This window comes from Mauremys mutica, chromosome 1 (assembly GCF_020497125.1).
Source record: "Mauremys mutica isolate MM-2020 ecotype Southern chromosome 1, ASM2049712v1, whole genome shotgun sequence".
NCBI classification, from domain to species: Eukaryota; Metazoa; Chordata; order Testudines; family Geoemydidae; genus Mauremys; species Mauremys mutica.
The window spans coordinates 206,359,378-206,381,416 of NC_059072.1; the positions used below are offsets into that span (position 1 = coordinate 206,359,378).

The 22,039-nt window shown below is 41.4% G+C and overlaps 1 protein-coding gene across 1 annotated transcript; it reads left to right on the top strand.

Annotated features, from left to right (window-relative positions):
• The first annotated feature begins 136 nt into the window (after positions 1-136).
• LOC123355275 (uncharacterized threonine-rich GPI-anchored glycoprotein PJ4664.02-like) lies at positions 137-20,236 on the top strand. The gene is made up of 10 exons (XM_044997616.1): positions 137-190; positions 1,726-1,945; positions 2,143-2,280; positions 3,946-10,473; positions 11,064-11,318; positions 12,495-12,607; positions 15,245-15,464; positions 15,662-15,799; positions 17,464-20,123; positions 20,213-20,236. Exons 1-10 carry the CDS (start codon positions 137-139, stop codon positions 20,234-20,236), a joined length of 10,350 nt encoding a protein of 3,449 aa, XP_044853551.1.
• The last annotated feature ends 1,803 nt before the right edge of the window (positions 20,237-22,039 follow it).

Below are 22,039 nucleotides of genomic sequence, written 5' to 3' on the forward strand. Positions count from 1 at the left end.
TATTCTAATTCCTAAATCTCTCAGCAGCCTTTAATTTCAATGATATGTTATATTAACCATCCAAATGATAAGCTATTACTTTAATTTGTAAGGAGTTTACTGGTCTGTCTTGTAGTTGAGGGAGCTCTGGAGGGAAATGTGCAATCTGGGTCTTCAGCAGTCAGTCTGCAAAGAGCCAGCCCAGAGCAAGGTGGGTTGAGTTCTGCCTTGCTGTTTTAGGGGAGCAGTCTTCTTTGTTTCTCCATTTTTGGTGCTTGTATGTTAGAGTTTTGGAGTCTGAGAAATAAAGTAGCGTAACACTGCTATATTCCAGAAAGAGTATTTTATTTTTTTTATCTAACTTCTCTGTGTGTATGCCATAACAAATAAAAGACTGTAACAAAGGATTGGCAGATCTTGTTGATGCCCTGTGGACACAAGTGGGGTAGATGGACTTGCACTTTGTTTAATCCTCTTAGAGCCAAAAGGGTGGTGTTGAGCAATTACTTCTATTCCCTGAGCGTCAGTCAAACATGATTTTGGAGTTTCCGTCCCATGAGAAGGAGCCTGTTAGGAGATATAGTGAGATTACATAGTGTACTCTCTACACTTTCCACATCCAAATGAGGTAGGCCTTGGATGAGAGTGAGTTGGTCAAAGCTCTATCTAGAAAAAATTTCTGATGATGCTTCTAGAAAGGGTGAAGAATGTAGCAAGGGTGCAAACACTGGCATTGTTTCCTTTGTATTACGGGTTCTTCTCCCCCCCTTTGTTAAGGAAGTTCACAGCTAGCGCTTGTAAAATGCTTTGAACATGAAAAGTGTGATATAATTGCTAAATTTTATTTTTAAACATAACTTTTTTAAAAAGTCTTTCCAATAACTGAAATACAAAATGTGTTGGTAGTAAACATACTTCCAAAGATTGTGAATGCATATGTAGACTTTGGACTTGAACGTCTACTATTTTTTCTTTCTTATTTCATGTGCTTCATTGTGGTTAGACAGAGCTAAAAACAAGCAAGTGAAAAATAAAGTGAGAGGAAAAAATGTATCCAACAGCATAAATCCAAACCCAAATAACGGCTATCTTTCATGACACGCTGGTATCTAACCATCACTATGGATATTTTCATGCTCCTTGATTCCTGCATAGTGTCAGTGAAAAGATGAGCCTTTTTCCGTCTCCATTTGGCTAGACACATGTGGACATTTTGTTCATTTGCGTCTTGCCATATTTACACAGTGATTCTTGGCCTTCCAACTGGATTACTGCAGAAAATGCTAATTTGTTACTACACTTAAATACCGCTCAAAAGCTTCCTCTAAAGCAGAATTTGGGAGACAGGAAGATGAGATTTAAAAGTAGGGGATTTCAATTTGGTTTTAACTGAGGGCCAAAGGCTGTTCTAAACCAGTGTTCATGGAAGGGAAGGGGCCTGATCTAGACAACTGGGAGAGTCCTGTTCACCTTACAATCCTCAAGGGGAGTTGGAACGAGCTCTGGTTTGTAGATCTCTCTCTCAAACAGTTTTTAACCCTATTACCTCTTGCAATTTTTTACCATTTGCCATTAATATATGAGAGTTATGAAAATGTTTGAAGGTCGTAGAACTGATTTCTATAAGCATTTGGTTCCACTGTCAGTAATGCTTGTCAATGAATTGAACAATGAAGGGTAATTTTTGCCTTAAGAGTTCTTGACTGCAAAAGGAAAATTGAATAATTTTAACTTTTTACTTTACAGATAAGAAAAAACTTGCCACCTGAGATGCAAAGGTTACTAGACAAAGGAAAACTGCGTATAGTAATCAACAATCTTAGAAGTGGCAGTATATTTGTGGACTTTATGATTGCTTTGGATGTAGGAGAAAATTTAACAAAAACAGAGCTCACATCTGCTTTTACAGAGGCCTTTAACAACAGTACAGTATTTCAAATGGACCCTAACAGTACACTTATAGAAGGTATAGCCTAATGCTCATACGAATTGTTTTCTTTATATTTAGAGATTACAGTGTTTCTCACTGATAGTGACTTTATGTGACAACAACTGTACTGGCAGTGAACTGTGTCATTTAATTGCACTCAGTACTTGTACTTTCATCTTTTCCATGATGAGTTAAAAAGTTGTTCTTTTTATGTTTGTTCAACTTTCTTATAGAAACGAATAGTTGTGAGACGGGATTAAATGGTTGTTCTGAACATGCCACATGCAACATTAGCGGGCCATCTTATACCTGTCAGTGTCAGGCTGGATTCACAGACTTCAGTCCCAATGTACCTGGGAGAGATTGCCGAGGTAAGATGAATTTAAATTCACAAAACACTTTAGATGGTCATTTTCTAAAACTTTGTATTTGACTCTTAAAAATAAACTCATAAATGAGTTATTTAAGAAAATAAGAAAAAAATAACTAGAATAAAACACAGTGGAATCTTAACAGACGATGATGATTATTATTCTATCTTATTACATTATTGTCAGGAGGCCCCAACCAATTGTGGAGTTCCACCATGATAGTCTCTGTACAAATACATATTAAGAGGGAAACGTTCATTGCCCTGAAGGACATACACTCTAAGGCCTTGCCTCTCTGACACTCCCCCGTGTGGTGAATTGAAGCACAGTGTTGTCCAATTGAAACAGAGTACAATGGAATGAGTCATTTGTTTACTAAGTGTTTGCAGTACTGGGGATTAAATGGAGAAGACAGATAAAGGGTAGGAGAAAGGAAGTATCATTATCTCCATTTAACAAATGGGGAACTGAGGCAAAGAGAGATGAAGTAATTTGCACATGAAGTTTGTAGAAGTGCCAGTTTTGACCCCCCTCTCCCAAATGCCAGTGCAGCATCTTAACACAACACTCGCCTTCTCCTCAAGAGAAATGCTTTAATGGAAATTCACAGTCTGGTCCAGGTGGACTTTAGAAATATGTGGGTCCTTTAAAAAGGAAGAAAGATTAATCCAGATTTAAAAGACAGGGACTTGGCTTCAAATTGGCTGCATAAAGAATTCTTTATAAGAGTAAAGTTATGTAGGATTGGGTCCATAGTCATATCACAATGGTAACTGAAGAGTGATTCCTGTTTACAACACAAGAACTATATTTTGGGTATATAAACTCTGAGGTTGAACCCTTTGTTTAGTACATAATTAATAGTAAGCAACTCTGAAGTTATTATATTGCCTTAAAACATATAAAAAGCATTTTCCCTTCCAGCAGCTTCACAACCCTATTTTCTTTTCTTCTCTTTCATCTACATTGTGGAATTCTTCTGCTTCACCTTTATCTTAACAAATAATAGTTGTGAGCCAATCAGAGTTACAGAGATTCACATTCTGTACAGTTGCTGAGAAATAACTGCATGATGACCCTGCAAGTTAGATACACAGAACCAACCAGAGTACTGGGAACTACACAACTGGGGAAAAACTATGGATCAGACTGAGCTATTAGTCCCAGTCCTGAGTAAGGTGTAATGCATAACTATGGCCCCAGGAAAAGCCCTGGAAAGGAATTGTGGCACAGAGCTTCATAATTCCTGCCCTGATTTCATCTTGCTACAGGGAAAATTCAGTTACTACAGCCCTTGAAATGGTGAGTTTACTTCCCCAGGGCAGCTCGCCATCTACTCTCAACAGCAAGTAGGGCCCGTGGAGTCAAAACTCTGTCTATTCCCTACCCGCTTTCTTGGTGGGGCAATGATCCAGAAAGCAGAGGCTGCACTCTGCATGAGACCCAGGCCCAAGATCCACGGAGGTTGTGCAAAGGGGTGGGTGGCCCCTACTCCTCCTTATTCCCCTGCTTAGCTGAGTAAGACAAGGGAACAATCTAGCCCTGCATGATTGTGCTTGAGTAAATGGACGGCAACTTTGATTGGCAAAAGCAATTCCATTTCAGTATGATTTAAAAATGATGTTCTCCATCTCTCATTTTAATGTTGCCTTATTTTTTCTATAGTAGAACCAACTGGAGAGTCAGTGACAATTGCACCATCAAGACAGCCATCTACATCAAAGCCATCTGTTGAAAGCATTAGCCCCACGCAAGAATCTGAAACTGCACCTGCAACTTCTATAAACACGACAGTTCCGTTACCAGTGCTGAGTCCACAATCTACATCACTCATATATCCAACCACAGTAGATTTAACAAATTTAATTACTTCCTTAATAACTACTACACTTCAACCTACAATTGAAGTCACTTCAACGAATACTGTGAGTAAAGTGCCCACAAGTAACATAACACTTATCAGTCCTACTGGCAATACTATAATTACAGGTACTGAAATAGGTAAAAGTACTCCCACAGAAAAAACAACGCCAATATATACAGACACAATAGCAACTACAGAGACACATTTTTCAACACTCGCCATCACTGAAACACGTGTAACTTTGCCAGTATCTTCATCAGTAGCTACAAAATCCACAAATACATATTCTGTAAATAATACATCACTGGAAACTACCCCCTTAGGAACAATTGCAACGCAGTCGACTGCAGCTCCCGTGTCTAATGAAGTGCTAACAAATGGCACTTCTAGGCCTTCTCCTACTATGGACACTAATGATATATCTACAGCCCCTTCCACAATTACTAGTGTGGACACCACAAAAACACCTTCTCCTGTTTCCACCATACCAATATCCTTATCGTCTACAGCTTCTTCTACAGAGAGAATTTCTACAGGTTCATCAGGTACATCATCTACTGATAATTCCAGAGCAACTCTTACTACCCCCTTAGGAACAATTGCGACGCAGTCGACTGCAGCTCCCGTGTCTAATGAAGTGCTAACAAACGGCACTTCTAGGCCTTCTCCTACTATGGACACTAATGATATATCTACAGCCCCTTCCACAATTACTAGTGTGGACACCACAAAAACATCTTCTCCTGTTTCTAGCACACCAATATCCTTATCGTCTACAGCTTCTTCCACAGAGAGAATTTCTACAGAGTCATCAAATACATCATCTACTGATACTTCTGGAAGAACTCTGACTACCACCTTAGGAACAATTGCGACGCAGTCGACTGCAGCTCCCGTGTCTAATGAAGTGCTAACAAATGGCACTTCTAGGCCTTCTCCCACTACAGGCACTAATGACATATCTACAGCCCCTTCCACAATTACTAGTGTGGACACCACAATAACACCTTCATCTGTTTCCACCACACCAATATCCTTATCGTCTACAGCTTATTTCACAGAGAGAATTTCTACAGGTTCATCAGGTACATCATCTACTAATATGACCAAAGCAACTCTGACTACTCCCTTAGGAACAATTGCGACGCAGTCCACTGCAGCTCCCGTGTCTAATGAAGTGCTAACAAATGGCACCTCCAGGCCTTCTGCTACTACGGACACTAATGACATATCTATGGCCCCTTCCACAATTACTAGTGTGGACACCACAAAAACACCGTCTCCTGCTTCCAGCACACCACTATCTTTATCGTCTACAGCTTCTTCTACAGAGAGAAATTCTACAGGTTCATCAGGTACATCATCTACTGATATGACCAGAGCAACTCTGACTACCCCCTTAGGAACAACTGCGACGCAGTCCACTGCAGCTCCCGTGTCTAATGAAGTGCTAACAAATGGCACCTCTAGGCCGCCTGCTACTACGGACGCTAATGAGATATCTACAGCCCCTTCCACAATTACTAGTGTGGACACCACAAAAACACCTTCTCCTGTTTCCACCACACCAATATCCTTATCGTCTACAGCTTCTTCTACAGAGAGAATTTCTACAGGTTCATCAGGTACATCATCTACTGATACTTCCAGAGCAACTCTTACTACCCCCTTAGGAACAATTGCGACGCAGTCCACTGCAGCTCCCGTGTCTAATGAAGTGCTAACAAACGGCACTTCTAAGCCTTCTCCTACTATGGACACTAATGATATATCTACAGCCCCTTCCACAATTACTAGTGTGGACACCACAAAAACACCTTCATCTGTTTCTAGCACACCAATATCCTTATCGTCTACAGCTTCTTCCACAGAGAGAATTTCTACAGGTTCATCAGGTACATCATCTACTGATATGACCAGAGCAACTCTGACTACCCCCTTAGGAATAATTGCGACGCAGTCCACTGCAGCTCTCATGTCTAATGAAGTGCCTACAAATGGCACCTCAAGGCCTTCTGCTACTACGGACACCAATGACATATCTACAGCCCCTTCCACAATTACTAGTGTGGACACCACAATAACACCTTCATCTGTTTCCACCACACCAATATCCTTATCGCCTACAGCTTATTTCACAGAGAGAATTTCTACAGGTTCATCAGGTACATCATCTACTGATATGACCAGAGCAACTCTGACTACCCCCTTAGGAACAATTGCGACGCAGTCCACTGCAACTCCCGTGTCTAATGAAGTGCTAACAAATGGCACCTCCAGGCCTTCTGCTACTACGGACACTAATGACATATCTATAGCCCCTTCCACAATTACTAGTGTGGACACCACAAAAACATTGTTTCCTGCTTCCAGCACACCACTATCCTTATCGTCTACAGCTTCTTCTACAGAGAGAATTTCTACAGGTTCATCAGGTACATCATCTACTGATATGACCAGAGCAACTCTGACTACCCCCTTAGGAACAACTGCGACGCAGTCCACTGCAGCTCCCGTGTCTAATGAAGTGCTAACAAATGGCACCTCTAGGCCGCCTGCTACTACGGACGCTAATGAGATATCTACAGCCCCTTCCACAATTACTAGTGTGGACACCACAAAAACACCTTCTCCTGTTTCCACCACACCAATATCCTTATCGTCTACAGCTTCTTCTACAGAGAGAATTTCTACAGGTTCATCAGGTACATCATCTACTGATACTTCCAGAGCAACTCTTACTACCCCCTTAGGAACAATTGCGACGCAGTCCACTGCAGCTCCCGTGTCTAATGAAGTGCTAACAAACGGCACTTCTAGGCCTTCTCCTACTATGGACACTAATGATATATCTACAGCCCCTTCCACAATTACTAGTGTGGACACCACAAAAACACCTTCATCTGTTTCTAGCACACCAATATCCTTATCGTCTACAGCTTCTTCCACAGAGAGAATTTCTACAGGTTCATCAGGTACATCATCTACTGATATGAGCAGAGCAACTCTGACTACCCCCTTAGGAACAATTGCGACGCAGTCCACTGCAGCTCCCATGTCTAATGAAGTGCCTACAAATGGCACCTCCAGGTCTTCTGCTACTACGGACACCAATGACATATCTACAGCCCCTTCCACAATTACTAGTGTGGACACCACAATAACACCTTCATCTGTTTCCACCACACCAATATCCTTATCGCCTACAGCATCTTTCACAGAGAGAATTTCTACAGGTTCATCAGGTACATCATCTACTGATATGACCAGAGCAACTCTGACTACCCCCTTAGGAACAATTGCGACGCAGTCCACTGCAGCTCCCGTGTCTAATGAAGTGCTAACAAATGGCACCTCCAGGCCTTCTGCTACTACGGACACTAATGACATATCTATGGCCCCTTCCACAATTACTAGTGTGGACACCACAAAAACACCGTCTCCTGCTTCCAGCACACCACTATCCTTATCGTCTACAGCTTCTTCTACAGAGAGAATTTCTACAGGTTCATCAGGTACATCATCTACTGATATGACCAGAGCAACTCTGACTACCCCCTTAGGAACAACTGCGACGCAGTCCACTGCAGCTCCTGTGTCTAATGAAGTGCTAACAAATGGCACCTCTAGGCCGCCTGCTACTACGGACGCTAATGAGATATCTACAGCCCCTTCCACAATTACTAGTGTGGACACCACAAAAACACCTTCTCCTGTTTCCACCACACCAATATCCTTATCGTCTACAGCTTCTTCTACAGAGAGAATTTCTACAGGTTCATCAGGTACATCATCTACTGATACTTCCAGAGCAACTCTTACTACCCCCTTAGGAACAATTGCGACGCAGTCCACTGCAGCTCCCGTGTCTAATGAAGTGCTAACAAACGGCACTTCTAGGCCTTCTCCTACTATGGACACTAATGATATATCTACAGCCCCTTCCACAATTACTAGTGTGGAGACCACAAAAACACCTTCTCCTGTTTCTAGCACACCAATATCCTTATCATCTACAGCTTCTTCCACAGAGAGAATTTCTACAGGTTCATCAGGTACATCATTTACTGATATGAGCAGAGCAACTCTGACTACCCCCTTAGGAACAATTGCGACGCAGTCCACTGCAGCTCCCATGTCTAATGAAGTGCCTACAAATGGCACCTCCAGGCCTTCTGCTACTACGGACACCAATGACATATCTACAGCCCCTTCCACAATTACTAGTGTGGACACCACAATAACACCTTCATCTGTTTCCACCACACCAATATCCTTATCGCCTACAGCTTCTTTCACAGAGAGAATTTCTACAGGTTCATCAGGTACATCATCTACTGATATGACCAGAGCAACTCTGACTACCCCCTTAGGAACAATTGCGACGCAGTCCACTGCAGCTCCCGTGTCTAATGAAGTGCTAACAAATGGCACCTCCAGGCCTTCTGCTACTACGGACACTAATGACATATCTATGGCCCCTTCCACAATTACTAGTGTGGACACCACAAAAACACCGTCTCCTGCTTCCAGCACACCACTATCCTTATCGTCTACAGCTTCTTCTACAGAGAGAATTTCTACAGGTTCATCAGGTACATCATCTACTGATATGACCAGAGCAACTCTGACTACCCCCTTAGGAACAACTGCGACGCAGTCCACTGCAGCTCCTGTGTCTAATGAAGTGCTAACAAATGGCACCTCTAGGCCGCCTGCTACTACGGACGCTAATGAGATATCTACAGCCCCTTCCACAATTACTAGTGTGGACACCACAAAAACACCTTCTCCTGTTTCCACCACACCAATATCCTTATCGTCTACAGCTTCTTCTACAGAGAGAATTTCTACAGGTTCATCAGGTACATCATCTACTGATACTTCCAGAGCAACTCTTACTACCCCCTTAGGAACAATTGCGACGCAGTCCACTGCAGCTCCCGTGTCTAATGAAGTGCTAACAAACGGCACTTCTAGGCCTTCTCCTACTATGGACACTAATGATATATCTGCAGCCCCTTCCACAATTACTAGTGTGGAGACCACAAAAACACCTTCTCCTGTTTCTAGCACACCAATATCCTTATCGTCTACAGCTTCTTCCACAGAGAGAATTTCTACAGGTTCATCAGGTACATCATCTACTGATATGACCAGAGCAACTCTGACTACCCCCTTAGGAACAATTGCGACGCAGTCCACTGCAGCTCCCATGTCTAATGAAGTGCCTACAAATGGCACCTCCAGGCCTTCTGCTACTACGGACACCAATGACATATCTACAGCCCCTTCCACAATTACTAGTGTGGACACCACAATAACACCTTCATCTGTTTCCACCACACCAATATCCTTATCGCCTACAGCTTCTTTCACAGAGAGAATTTCTACAGGTTCATCAGGTACATCATCTACTGATATGACCAGAGCAACTCTGACTACCCCCTTAGGAACAATTGCGACGCAGTCCACTGCAGCTCCCGTGTCTAATGAAGTGCTAACAAATGGCACCTCCAGGCCTTCTGCTACTACGGACACTAATGACATATCTATGGCCCCTTCCACAATTACTAGTGTGGACACCACAAAAACACCGTCTCCTGCTTCCAGCACACCACTATCCTTATCGTCTACAGCTTCTTCTACAGAGAGAATTTCTACAGGTTCATCAGGTACATCATCTACTGATATGACCAGAGCAACTCTGACTACCCCCTTAGGAACAACTGCGACGCAGTCCACTGCAGCTCCTGTGTCTAATGAAGTGCTAACAAATGGCACCTCTAGGCCGCCTGCTACTACAGACGCTAATGAGAAATCTACAGCCCCTTCCACAATTACTAGTGTAGACACCACAAAAACACCATCTCCTGCTTCCAGCACACCACTATCCTTATCGTCTACAGCTTCTTCCACAGAGAGAATTTCTACAAATACATCATCTACTGATACTTCCAGAGCAACTCTGACTGCCCCCTTAGGAACAATTGCGACACAGTCCACTGCAGCTCCCATGTCTAATGAAGTGCTAACAAATGGCACCTCCAGGCCTTCTGCTACTACGGACACTAATGATATATCTAAAGCCCCTTCCACAATTACTAGTGTGGACACCACAAAAACACCTTCTCCTGTTTCTAGCACAATAATTTCTGCTAGTCCTACAAAGACATCATTAACTAGCAAATCCACAGTTATTGTTGCTACAATTGTAACAGCAGGAGATACTTCCTTGAAGAATACAAACCCCACAGTTAGAATTACAGCACCTGAAGCTGGCACTGTTTCAGCTACCACAAAAAGTACATTACCACAAGGAACTTGCAGTAAGTATATTTGTGCTTTTTACTAAACGTTGAAAAACAAAATATAAGAATGAATTCCGACGTCGCCTATGAAAATATACTTGTTTTTAAATAAGTATTGTATTGGAAAGTGTGAGTAACAAACCCAATAAACTGTGGCTTTAGGAATGAAAAATCTAAATCATAAACACATTTTTAGATGTCATACAGTGAATCAGAAATTGTTCTACATGTAGGGATTCTTCATCCAGTAGCTGAAATATCTGGACCTTCTGGAATCAGAATTTTGAACTGTTATGTGTCTGCTACTGCTTCTTGCCTGAGAAGATTTAGAGCATTGTATGCTAAACAAATGAAATACAGCCAAATAGGCTACAGTAACAAATAAGAGGTTAGACAGTATTTTAGAATATAATAGTGACTTAAATATTGAGACCAAATATGATCCATAACTCTATTTCTAGACTATACTGAAGCATTTTATTAACTTATAAATTCTGCAGATAATTTAGTTTGACCTAAAATAAGAATTTGAAAACTAAAATTTATTTTTTGACTCACAGAAAATAAGCAAATCCATGACTTACAGCAACTTCATTTTTTGTTTATAGCTTCACTTATTTTTTCCATACAACTTGAGAAAGTAACCAGTGAAGTGATACAGTTGAATTGGACACCTCAAGGTGGGACAAGAGATAGCCCTTACACTGTATATCTGCTGGGGGATAACACAGTGAGGAATAAGAGCACTACGAATGAAACATGGATAGCATTTGGAGATCTGGTTCCTGGTTATGAATATATAATATCTGTGGAAGTTTTAACTTGTGCTAAGAAGATCAATACTTCAAGGAGAGTTCGCACAGGTATTGTCTTAATAAGTGAATATTTTTTTCTTTATTACAGTAACTCATATATGGCCAATTTCGAAAGTCCTTACTCAGGCAAAACTCTCTTTGATATAAATGGGATAAATCTTGAAATGACTTGGCCATATCATGGACCCTGAAGTCCAGATGTGCACTCAGTGATGATGGATCAGTTATTACATTTGTAGTGATCAAATCACTTAAATAAACAGAAAAATAAGTGTTTCATCTTGTAATGTTTTGATAACCTTCAACTCATTTAACTTTCAATGAAAGTTGAGGGTACTTTTGGGATTGGGCCCTAAATGATGTAGCAGTGAATCTCAGAGACTATCATGTCTATGACTCAGAAAATCTGGAACAAGTCAAAGGAAACTGGCCCCTGAAAGACATTAATTCCATGGAAAGACATGACAGCCATTCTTCCCTCAGTTACATGTAAACAACCCCTCTGCTATCAGTGTGGTTGTACATGTGTAAGTAAAGAAAAGATTTGGCCCATACAGCTCTATCTTAAAGCAAAAGACAGAGAGATAGAGTAGATACGTTATATTTTACTCTGGATATTTTCCATCTTACATTATAGGTTTCAAATATATATATTTGATAAAGAAATATATATCTTACCTAGAAGAATAGAACAGATATCAAAATTAGGATAGCAAATTGGGGATTTAGGTGTGAATTGAAGATACTTCCCACTAAGTACAGTATTGAGTGTCTTAGTGGATGAAGACATCCTGCCTACATTGACTTATGTCTAGTGCTATTGTAGTTTGTATTTAGACAGAGAACCATTTTTTAAATAGAATATAAAATAAACTGACCAAAGTATATCTTCCTAAAATTTTCAGTGAAGAACCCAACATACCCCAGTAACAGTTTTATTACTGTGCTATTAGCTCTAATTAAATAATTCAATATGACAAACTTTTGACTACAAACAGTGGAATCTGGGTCCACTTTCTCCTGCTTATGGTAGATTCATTCTAGTTAACCTTTTAAAAATTGATTTTGATTACTTTACAATTCTTTTACCTTTCAACGTGTCCCAGAAGTTGGGTGAAGGTAGCATGTCAATGTTGTGTTTGATCTGGGTAGTAGCCAAAAGATTTCACGTAACAAATGCATTCTTGCAGCACTGTGCTGAACTGTTTTTCAATGTCTTTACAGAAGCTAAAACATTTGATGGAAAAACCAGGATTACAAATGAAGAATTCAAACCTGAGTATAACAACAAATCAAGTGAAGAATTTAAGGATTTTGAAAAGAAGTTCATTGCGGAGGTATTATATCCAGGATTATTCAAATAAAATTAGTTTTCTATTGAACTGTTCCTAATCCAAATATATGTGAGAACCAGGTCACACACGATCTACACAGATGGAACACATTGGTTGGAGGTTAGAATACCAGTGATGGTTATTGCACAGTGATGCATGAACTCTCATTTACACTAAGGTCCTATTGAGCCTAAGTTTAAATGACGCTCTGGCCCAGAGTCATATTAACTGAAGGATAATGAGTTTTTGAGATCTGAGATGGGGTAGAGGTGATGGGTTTTTTTCCCACCATGGTGTCCATGAAATGCCAGTGAAAGTTGAATTTAGGTTTGGACTGCATAGTGAATCTGGATTGCCATTAACCAGAAGCAGAATCAGGTGTTTCTTGTTGTGAAATATTATCTACTTATTTGAGGATAAGACTGATGAGATTTGGATTAGGTCACCTCCTAGGTAGATGAGTCATATCAGCAGGAGGCAAATGTGAAATCTTCTCTGGTTAATTTCTCACCAGTTTCATTTACTGAGAGTTTTTGTATAGGGAGAAATGCAGTCTGTTACCGGTGACTTCCTGTCTTATGGCTAACAACATCCAGTAGGGAGTCATTGGGTCCCTGTTGTTTTGAGAACATCAGTACCTCCTTAGAGAAGGGTAAGGTACCAACTTCTTGCACGTGAGCAGGTATTATGCCCTTGATCAGGGAATCATCCCCTGACACAGACAAGTTTTGACAGTTATTGTCTTGTCTCTATCTTTCCCGATAAGTGATTTTACTGCTAAAGTTTCAGCCAAGCATCTGTGTCCTTTGACAGCCTCAGATTTCCTTATCCCCCTTCAATTTGACATTATTCCTGAGATACCAAGACACTGCACTAATCTTTTTGGTTGACCATCACTTTCAAGGGATAGGGGGCTATTCTAATTCCTAAATCTCTCAGCAGCCTTTAATTTCAATGATATATTATATTAACCATCCAAATGATAAGCTATTACTTTAATTTGTAAGGAGTTTACTGGTCTGTTTTGTAGTTGAGGGAGCTCTGGAGGGAAATGTGCAATCTGGGTCTTCAGCAGTCAGTCTGCAAAGAGCCAGCCCAGAGCAAGGTGGGTTGAGTTCTGCCTTGCTGTTTTAGGGGAGCAGTCTTCTTTGTTTCTCCATTTTTGGTGCTTGTATGTTAGAGTTTTGGAGTCTGAGAAATAAAGTAGCGTAACACTGCTATATTCCAGAAAGAGTATTTTATGTTTTTTATCTAACTTCTCTGTGTGTATGCCATAACAAATAAAAGACTGTAACAAAGGATTGGCAGATCTTGTTGATGCCCTGTGGACACAAGTGGGGTAGATGGACTTGCACTTTGTTTAATCCTCTTAGAGCCAAAAGGGTGGTGTTGAGCAATTACTTCTATTCCCTGATCGTCAGTCAAACATGATTTTGGAGTTTCCGTCCCATGAGAAGGAGCCTGTTAGGAGATATAGTGAGATTACATAGTGTACTCTCTACACTTTCCACATCCAAATGAGGTAGGCCTTGGATGAGAGTGAGTTGGTCAAAGCTCTATCTAGAAAAAATTTCTGATGATGCTTCTAGAAAGGGTGAAGAATGTAGCAAGGGTGCAAACACTGGCATTGTTTCCTTTGTATTACGGGTTCTTCTCCCCCCCTTTGTTAAGAAAGTTCACAGCTAGCGCTTGTAAAATGCTTTGAACATGAAAAGTGTGATATAATTGCTAAATTTTATTTTTAAACATAACTTTTTTAAAAAGTCTTTCCAATAACTGAAATACAAAATGTGTTGGTAGTAAACATACTTCCAAAGATTGTGAATGCATATGTAGACTTTGGACTTGAACGTCTACTATTTTTTCTTTCTTATTTCATGTGCTTCATTGTGGTTAGACAGAGCTAAAAACAAGCAAGTGAAAAATAAAGTGAGAGGAAAAAATGTATCCAACAGCATAAATCCAAACCCAAATAACGGCTATCTTTCATGACACGCTGGTATCTAACCATCACTATGGATATTTTCATGCTCCTTGGTTCCTGCATAGTGTCAGTGAAAAGATGAGCCTTTTTCCGTCTCCATTTGGCTAGACACATGTGGACATTTTGTTCATTTGCGTCTTGCCATATTTACACAGTGATTCTTGGCCTTCCAACTGGATTACTGCAGAAAATGCTAATTTGTTACTACACTTAAATACCGCTCAAAAGCTTCCTCTAAAGCAGAATTTGGGAGACAGGAAGAAGAGATTTAAAAGTAGGGGATTTCAATTTGGTTTTAACTGAGGGCCAAAGGCTGTTCTAAACCAGTGTTCATGGAAGGGAAGGGGCCTGACCTAGACAACTGGGAGAGTCCTGTTCACCTTACAATCCTCAAGGGGAGTGGGAACGAGCTCTGGTTTGCAGATCTCTCTCTCAAACCGTTTTTAACCCTATCACCTCTTGCAATTTTTTACCATTTGCCATTAATATATGAGAGTTATGAAAATGTTTGAAGGTCGTAGAACTGATTTCTATAAGCATTTGGTTCCACTGTCAGTAATGCTTGTCAATGAATTGAACAATGAAGGGTAATTTTTGCCTTAAGAGTTCTTGACTGCAAAAGGAAAATTGAATAATTTTAACTTTTTACTTTACAGATAAGAAAAAACTTGCCACCTGAGATGCAAAGGTTACTAGACAAAGGAAAACTGCGTATAGTAATCAACAATCTTAGAAGTGGCAGTATATTTGTGGACTTTATGATTGCTTTGGATGTAGGAGAAAATTTAACAAAAACAGAGCTCACATCTGCTTTTACAGAGGCCTTTAACAACAGTACAGTATTTCAAATGGACCCTAACAGTACACTTATAGAAGGTATAGCCTAATGCTCATACGAATTGTTTTCTTTATATTTAGAGATTACAGTGTTTCTCACTGATAGTGACTTTATGTGACAACAACTGTACTGGCAGTGAACTGTGTCATTTAATTGCACTCAGCACTTGTACTTTCATCTTTTCCATGATGAGTTAAAAAGTTGTTCTTTTTATGTTTGTTCAACTTTCTTATAGAAACGAATAGTTGTGAGACGGGATTAAATGGTTGTTCTGAACATGCCACATGCAACATTAGCGGGCCATCTTATACCTGTCAGTGTCAGGCTGGATTCACAGACTTCAGTCCCAAGGCACCTGGGAGAGATTGCCGAGGTAAGATGAATTTAAATTCACAAAACACTTTAGATGGTCATTTTCTAAAACTTTGTATTTGACTCTTAAAAATAAACTCATAAATGAGTTATTTAAGAAAATAAGAAAAAAATAACTAGAATAAAACACAGTGGAATCTTAACAGACGATGATGATTATTATTCTATCTTATTACATTATTGTCAGGAGGCCCCAACCAATTGTGGAGTTCCACCATGATAGTCTCTGTACAAATACATAATAAGAGGGAAACGTTCACTGCCCTGAAGGACATACACTCTAAGGCCTTGCCTCTCTGACACTCCCCCGTGTGGTGAATTGAAGCACAGTGTTGTCCAATTGAAACAGAGTACAATGGAATGAGTCATTTGTTTACTAAGTGTTTGCAGTACTGGGGATTAAATGGAGAAGACAGATAAAGGGTAGGAGAAAGGAAGTATCATTATCTCCATTTAACAAATGGGGAACTGAGGCAAAGAGAGATGAAGTAATTTGCACATGAAGTTTGTAGAAGTGCCAGTTTTGACCCCCCTCTCCCAAATGCCAGTGCAGCATCTTAACACAACACTCGCCTTCTCCTCAAGAGAAATGCTTTAATGGAATTCACAGTCTGGCCCAGGTGGACTTTAGAAATATGTGGGTCCTTTAAAAGGGAAGAAAGATTAATCCAGATTTAAAAGACAGGGACATGGCTTCAAATTGGCTGCATAAAGAATTATTTATAAGAGTAAAGTTATGTAGGATTGGGTCCATAGTCATATCACAATGGTAACTGAAGAGTGATTCCTGTTTACAACACAAGAACTATATTTTGGGTATATAAACTCTGAGGTTGAACCCTTTGTTTAGTACATAATTAATAGTAAGCAACTCTGAAGTTATTATATTGCCTTAAAACATATAAAAAGCATTTTCCCTTCCAGCAGCTTCACAACCCTATTTTCTTTTCTTCTCTTTCATCTACATTGTGGAATTCTTCTGCTTCACCTTTATCTTAACAAATAATAGTTGTGAGCCAATCAGAGTTACAGAGATTCACATTCTGTACAGTTGCTGAGAAATAACTGCATGATGACCCTGCAAGTTAGATACACAGAACCAACCAGAGTACTGGGAACTACACAACTGGGGAAAAACTATGGATCAGACTGAGCTATTAGTCCCAGTCCTGAGTATGGTGTAATGCATAACTATGGCCCCAGGAAAAGCCCTGGAAAGGAATTGTGGCACAGAGCTTCATAATTCCTGCCCTGATTTCATCTTGCTACAGGGAAAATTCAGTTACTACAGCCCTTGAAATGGTGAGTTTACTTCCCCAGGGCAGCTCGCCATCTACTCTCAACAGCAAGTAGGGCCCGTGGAGTCAAAACTCTGTCTATTCCCTACCCGCTTTCTTGGTGGGGCAATGATCCAGAAAGCAGAGGCTGCACTCTGCATGAGACCCAGGCCCAAGATCCACGGAGGTTGTGCAAAGGGGTGGGTGGCCCCTACTCCTCCTTATTCCCCTGCTTAGCTGAGTAAGACAAGGGAACAATCTAGCCCTGCATGATTGTGCTTGAGTAAATGGACGGCAACTTTGATTGGCAAAAGCAATTCCATTTCAGTATGATTTAAAAATGATGTTCTCCATCTCTCATTTTAATGTTGCCTTATTTTTTCTATAGTAGAACCAACTGGAGAGCCAGTGACAATTGCACCATCAAGACAGCCATCTACATCAAAGCCATCTGTTGAAAGCATTAGCCCCACGCAAGAATCTGAAACTGCACCTGCAACTTCTATAAACACGACAGTTCCGTTACCAGTGCTGAGTCCACAATCTACATCACTCATATATCCAACCACAGTAAATTTAACAAATTTAATTACTTCCTTAATAACTACTACACTTCAACCTACAATTGAAGTCACTTCAACGAATACTGTGAGTAAAGTGCCCACAAGTAACATAACACTTATCAGTCCTACTGGCAATACTATAATTACAGGTACTGAAATAGGTAAAAGTACTCCCACAGAAAAAACAACGCCAATATATACAGACACAATAGCAACTACAGAGACACATTTTTCAACACTCGCCATCACTGAAACACGTGTAACTTTGCCAGTATCTTCATCAGTAGCTACAAAATCCACAAATACATATTCTGTAAATAATACATCACTGGAAACTACCCCCTTAGGAACAATTGCAACGCAGTCGACTGCAGCTCCCGTGTCTAATGAAGTGCTAACAAATGGCACTTCTAGGCCTTCTCCTACTATGGACACTAATGATATATCTACAGCCCCTTCCACAATTACTAGTGTGGACACCACAAAAACACCTTCTCCTGTTTCCACCATACCAATATCCTTATCGTCTACAGCTTCTTCTACAGAGAGAATTTCTACAGGTTCATCAGGTACATCATCTACTGATAATTCCAGAGCAACTCTTACTACCCCCTTAGGAACAATTGCGACGCAGTCGACTGCAGCTCCCGTGTCTAATGAAGTGCTAACAAACGGCACTTCTAGGCCTTCTCCTACTATGGACACTAATGATATATCTACAGCCCCTTCCACAATTACTAGTGTGGACACCACAAAAACATCTTCTCCTGTTTCTAGCACACCAATATCCTTATCGTCTACAGCTTCTTCCACAGAGAGAATTTCTACAGAGTCATCAAATACATCATCTACTGATACTTCTGGAAGAACTCTGACTACCACCTTAGGAACAATTGCGACGCAGTCGACTGCAGCTCCCGTGTCTAATGAAGTGCTAACAAATGGCACTTCTAGGCCTTCTCCCACTACAGGCACTAATGACATATCTACAGCCCCTTTCACAATTACTAGTGTGGACACCACAATAACACCTTCATCTGTTTCCACCACACCAATATCCTTATCGTCTACAGCTTATTTCACAGAGAGAATTTCTACAGGTTCATCAGGTACATCATCTACTAATATGACCAAAGCAACTCTGACTACCCCCTTAGGAACAATTGCGACGCAGTCCACTGCAGCTCCCGTGTCTAATGAAGTGCTAACAAATGGCACCTCCAGGCCTTCTGCTACTACGGACACTAATGACATATCTACAGCCCCTTCCACAATTACTAGTGTGGACACCACAAAAACACTGTCTCCTGCTTCCAGCACACCACTATCTTTATCGTCTACAGCTTCTTCTACAGAGAGAAATTCTACAGGTTCATCAGGTACATCATCTACTGATATGACCAGAGCAACTCTGACTACCCCCTTAGGAACAACTGCGACGCAGTCCACTGCAGCTCCCGTGTCTAATGAAGTGCTAACAAATGGCACCTCTAGGCCGCCTGCTACTACGGACGCTAATGAGATATCTACAGCCCCTTCCACAATTACTAGTGTGGACACCACAAAAACACCTTCTCCTGTTTCCACCACACCAATATCCTTATCGTCTACAGCTTCTTCTACAGAGAGAATTTCTACAGGTTCATCAGGTACATCATCTACTGATACTTCCAGAGCAACTCTTACTACCCCCTTAGGAACAATTGCGACGCAGTCCACTGCAGCTCCCGTGTCTAATGAAGTGCTAACAAACGGCACTTCTAGGCCTTCTCCTACTATGGACACTAATGATATATCTACAGCCCCTTCCACAATTACTAGTGTGGACACCACAAAAACACCTTCATCTGTTTCTAGCACACCAATATCCTTATCGTCTACAGCTTCTTCCACAGAGAGAATTTCTACAGGTTCATCAGGTACATCATCTACTGATATGACCAGAGCAACTCTGACTACCCCCTTAGGAACAATTGCGACGCAGTCCACTTCAGCTCTCATGTCTAATGAAGTGCCTACAAATGGCACCTCCAGGCCTTCTGCTACTACGGACACCAATGACATATCTACAGCCCCTTCCACAATTACTAGTGTGGACACCACAATAACACCTTCATCTGTTTCCACCACACCAATATCCTTATCGCCTACAGCTTCTTTCACAGAGAGAATTTCTACAGGTTCATCAGGTACATCATCTACTGATATGACCAGAGCAACTCTGACTACCCCCTTAGGAACAATTGCGACGCAGTCCACTGCAGCTCCCGTGTCTAATGAAGTGCTAACAAATGGCACCTCCAGGCCTTCTGCTACTACGGACACTAATGACATATCTATAGCCCCTTCCACAATTACTAGTGTGGACACCACAAAAACACCGTCTCCTGCTTCCAGCACACCGCTATCCTTATCGTCTACAGCTTCTTCTACAGAGAGAATTTCTACAGGTTCATCAGGTACATCATCTACTGATATGACCAGAGCAACTCTGACTACCCCCATAGGAACAACTGCGACGCAGTCCACTGCAGCTCCCGTGTCTAATGAAGTGCTAACAAATGGCACCTCTAGGCCGCCTGCTACTACGGACGCTAATGAGATATCTACAGCCCCTTCCACAATTACTAGTGTGGACACCACAAAAACACCTTCTCCTGTTTCCACCACACCAATATCCTTATCGTCTACAGCTTCTTCTACAGAGAGAATTTCTACAGGTTCATCAGGTACATCATCTACTGATACTTCCAGAGCAACTCTTACTACCCCCTTAGGAACAATTGCGACGCAGTCGACTGCAGCTCCCGTGTCTAATGAAGTGCTAACAAACGGCACTTCTAGGCCTTCTCCTACTATGGACACTAATGATATATCTACAGCCCCTTCCACAATTACTAGTGTGGAGACCACAAAAACATCTTCTCCTGTTTCTAGCACACCAATATCCTTATCGTCGACAGCTTCTTCCACAGAGAGAATTTCTACAGGTTCATCAGGTACATCATCTACTGATATGAGCAGAGCAACTCTGACTACCCCCTTAGGAACAATTGCGACGCAGTCCACTGCAGCTCCCATGTCTAATGAAGTGCCTACAAATGGCACCTCCAGGCCTTCTGCTACTACGGACACCAATGACATATCTACAGCCCCTTCCACAATTACTAGTGTGGACACCACAATAACACCTTCATCTGTTTCCACCACATCAATATCCTTATCGCCTACAGCTTCTTTCACAGAGAGAATTTCTACAGGTTCATCAGGTACATCATCTACTGATATGACCAGAGCAACTCTGACTACCCCCTTAGGAACAATTGCGACGCAGTCCACTGCAGCTCCCGTGTCTAATGAAGTGCTAACAAATGGCACCTCCAGGCCTTCTGCTACTACGGACACTAATGACATATCTACAGCCCCTTCCACAATTACTAGTGTGGACACCACAAAAACACCTTCATCTGTTTCTAGCACACCAATATCCTTATCGTCTACAGCTTCTTTCACAGAGAGAATTTCTACAGGTTCATCAGGTACATCATCTACTGATATGACCAGAGCAACTCTGACTACCCCCTTAGGAACAATTGCGACGCAGTCCACTGCAGCTCCCGTGTCTAATGAAGTGCTAACAAATGGCACCTCCAGGCCTTCTGCTACTACGGACACTAATGACATATCTATAGCCCCTTCCACAATTACTAGTGTGGACACCACAAAAACACCGTCTCCTGCTTCCAGCACACCGCTATCCTTATCGTCTACAGCTTCTTCTACAGAGAGAATTTCTACAGGTTCATCAGGTACATCATCTACTGATATGACCAGAGCAACTCTGACTACCCCCTTAGGAACAACTGCGACGCAGTCCACTGCAGCTCCCGTGTCTAATGAAGTGCTAACAAATGGCACCTCCAGGCCTTCTGCTACTACGGACACTAATGACATATCTATAGCCCCTTCCACAATTACTAGTGTGGACACCACAAAAACACCGTCTCCTGCTTCCAGCACACCGCTATCCTTATCGTCTACAGCTTCTTCTACAGAGAGAATTTCTACAGGTTCATCAGGTACATCATCTACTGATACTTCCAGAGCAACTCTTACTACCCCCTTAGGAACAATTGCGACGCAGTCCACTGCAGCTCCCGTGTCTAATGAAGTGCTAACAAACGGCACTTCTAGGCCTTCTCCTACTATGGACACTAATGATATATCTACAGCCCCTTCCACAATTACTAGTGTGGAGACCACAAAAACATCTTCTCCTGTTTCTAGCACACCAATATCCTTATCGTCGACAGCTTCTTCCACAGAGAGAATTTCTACAGGTTCATCAGGTACATCATCTACTGATATGAGCAGAGCAACTCTGACTACCCCCTTAGGAAC

What these genes read in the sequence shown, in the direction of transcription:
- LOC123355275 (XM_044997616.1), top strand. Translation starts at nt 137, where the DNA reads ATGTGCAATCTGGGTCTTCAGCAGTCAGTCTGCAAAGAGCCAGCCCAG. An exon ending in TAACAGTACACTTATAGAAG is followed by an intron (nt 15,465 to 15,661) that starts GTATAGCCTAAT and finishes ACTTTCTTATAG; the next exon opens with AAACGAATAGTTGTGAGACG. An exon ending in CATCTACTGATATGACCAGA is followed by an intron (nt 20,124 to 20,212) that starts GCAACTCTGACT and finishes TGGCACCTCTAG; the next exon opens with GCCGCCTGCTACTACGGACG.